Below are 3,091 nucleotides of genomic sequence, written 5' to 3'. Positions count from 1 at the left end.
AAATATCATGCATATTTATGTCCAAGAGATTCTATGTAATGCGCATCTTGTACCACTCACTCACATAAACATTAAACACCAGTAATGCAGCTCATTTTTTATTGAATGCTGAAAGGAAAGTAAATGAGCCATGACATGAAAAAGATACATCCGATTATCAAGTGCGATTGAATGTCATGACTTTCCCTTCTGCAGCTGACTAAGTCAATCTTTGGGTTCTAGACAGTGCAGATCCTCAGAATTTCCTCACAAGAATATTATGGACCTCATTTTAAAAAAAAAAGCTAACTGTGTTGCCTACAGCCACCTATCACAGCTTTCCAATACCCACTGTCCTGTTTATAAAGATTTAAAATTGTTAGCTTCTGTTTTTCTTCTCATTGTTATTTTCCCTTCCAGAATTGACCTAAAGCTCGTTTGATAATCAAGTTTACTATTTCCATTCATTTGTTCGGCACTTGTGGTACAGTGGTATACATTATTACTTGTAATACAAGCCTCTCACCAGTTTGATTTTATTTTGCCGCTTTTCTTTATAGGTTTTCCCCTAAATGTTCCTCTCTACTTTCAAAAAGCCATTTTTTGTAGTGTGCCAGCCTTTAAAACTTGATTTAGTCCCCAACCTCTTTGTTAAGAGACTCTCAAAGACTGGATGGTATCGGTGACTGTGCATAACACTGACAGTTTTTCTTTTGGACACTTTCAGTAAGTGAGGTCCTCTTCATTTGATGCCATGTAGATATGTTTGTTCTGCTCTGTAAATATTAGATGAGCTGACACTGCAGATGGGGACTGTCTATGCAAACGCTTAACCTAGGACTTTACCTCGTCAGATAAAATGTTTTTTCAGCCTACACAAAAACCTCAGCAAGTTAATGATTTTTTTTAACATAAAGAAAATGTTAACTCTCCCTTATCAACAAACCAATTCCATGAATGTTTTTCCATGATATTCATGTTATGACTTTAGGAGCCACTCGACTCGAGCGACACCTGTTGATATAGTGAGGGTATAGTCTCTATGCACCTAGTGTCTACATTATCTTCATGCTGTACAGTCTGAATCTTCATGCCATTAACCCCTTCACTGCAGGTTTGGCATAGAAAGGTCAGTGTCAGAACAACAGTAGGGTATGACAGGCAGGTGCTAGCGCACGAATGGGAGGAACAAAGCAGAAAGCTGCTGATTACTAGCATGTGAGAGGGACAGTTATCAAATGATATGCTGATCATAACTAACGGAAGCTGAACTCCTCCAAAGAAACTCACTATGTCTCATCTCAAGTGACAACTAAAATAATGCTTTTCTCATCAAATACACCAGCTATTACACACATTTGTAACAGTACAGAATACACTGTAATGGCGGACGCTGTTACTCTCAGCAACAGTACTAAGTTTGACAAACATGAGCAAGAAATTAGTAATTTATGAATATTCTTCTACTCCTTACTTCTGTCATCAAAGAGAGCTGCTTCTGTCCTCCAGATTATAAAGCGACCACTGGGTACTGGGGATGATAGTTGACCACACAACAATGAGATCCAATTTACAGTTTACGAAACAGATTTTAGCTATGGGAAGCAGAAATGACTATGATGTACTTGCTTTTATGGTAAAAGGGAGACCCATAGAATAGATAAAGTGTTGAGCCTCAGCTTACTGCCAAAAGCAAAACAATTATCCACGTACCAGAAAATGTAGGAGGGCTTTTAGAGTAATGAGCTGCAGTTTTGTCCAATATTTTATGTTTAAAAAAAGGCACACCTGCACATTACCAGAGAAACTGCCAGGGTGACTGCTAAAGAAGCTCTGTAGAGGTTCATATACATGCTCTCAAGGTGTGCTCTAGAAAGGAAGCTAACATCAAACTCTCTGCTGGTCTGCAGCGAGGCATTAGATAAAGTGAAGTGTGCGGCAAGGAATGTGGGTCATTTCAGGTGCTCTGCTGGTTCGGAGCCTGAAAGGATTACCTCAATTCTTCCCAGTCTCTAATATATGAGCTGTTCAGTTTAGAAGCTCTAAATTATCATTTAGGGAAATTGTTAACCCAACATGCTCTACTGTCTAAAGCAAGAAAAGGATTAATCTGAGAGGCACTGCAAAATTGGTCAGGAGTTAATGCAAAGTGCTAGCAATTTTACAGCAGGTGAGTGGGTAAAGTGAGAAGAAATAGAAGGGGTACAGGAGATTCTCTGCAGTTTGCTGTAGGAAAGGGGTTAATGTGAGATGTCCTGTACCAATGAAATGATATAGTTCTTATTAAAGATTGTGTGGCTGGGGGATGTCAGGGTTCATGCAGGCTCATTGCCTCTGCTGTCCTGGCTGGGTGATGATGACATTGAGACTTGTATATATATTTATACCCCAAGAATCCCACCCTTAATATCTACAACCCCTTGGTTACTCCAAGTAAATATCTTCTGTGGGGCAACTGAACTCCACGTGTTCCTGGTAGAATTCTTGGAAAGCTCGTCTAGAAAGAGAAAGAAAGAAGAAGAAGCCATCACAAACATCTTACATTCTGATCGTGCCACTTATCAGACATTTAATGGAAGACAAGGTCTGGCAACCGTCTGAGAGATTCTATTCATAAATGGCAAAACTACACTTTTAAAGTTGGTTCTGTAATATATATCAGTTTTAAATGCATCACCTATCTATAAAGCTGCCAATTATTACCAAAGATAACATTCAAGAAAATTTATTTTTAAGATAGAATTTAACTTTTAGTTTGATTTTTTTATTTAACATTTAATGTTTTTCAGCGGCTTATTATTTTTAGCAAATGTATCATGGAGAAGGGACTTTCATTGGGGCAGTTTCTTTTTATTTTTGCTTACTTTTGCCCTTCTTTTTAACATTCTGTTCTTTTCATCATTGTTTACGCTAAACTTTGACATCACATCTCTACTAGTCAGTCATTTTCAGAATCACATAAAATTAGTTAAAATGAGATAAATTACTTTGCCATCTTGTATAAATAGGCCTCCTATAATTGTACTGGAATCACATGGAGCAGTTTTAATTAAATATCAAAATACAGTCCAATCCAGTGACCCCCCCCCCCCCCCCCCACACATATTTGTTC

General features: G+C 38.0%; 1 protein-coding gene across 1 annotated transcript in view; it reads right to left on the bottom strand.

Annotated features, from left to right (window-relative positions):
* Positions 1-882: 882 nt before the first annotated feature.
* The window catches only part of MAPK8IP2 (mitogen-activated protein kinase 8 interacting protein 2), a 53,204-nt gene continuing 50,995 nt past the window's right edge, over positions 883-3,091 (bottom strand). Inside the window, exon 12 of the mRNA XM_018564421.1 lies at positions 883-2,476. Within this exon, the coding sequence (XP_018419923.1) occupies positions 2,404-2,476 (73 nt within the window). The 3' untranslated portion in view covers positions 883-2,403. The remainder of the gene's footprint in view (positions 2,477-3,091) is intronic.

Source organism: Nanorana parkeri, unplaced genomic scaffold (assembly GCF_000935625.1).
Source record: "Nanorana parkeri isolate BGI_ZX_2015 unplaced genomic scaffold, ASM93562v1 scaffold749, whole genome shotgun sequence".
NCBI classification, from domain to species: Eukaryota; Metazoa; Chordata; class Amphibia; order Anura; family Dicroglossidae; genus Nanorana; species Nanorana parkeri.
Note: the sequence above shows the minus strand (reverse complement) of the source record. Positions and strands in the feature narration are given on the sequence as shown.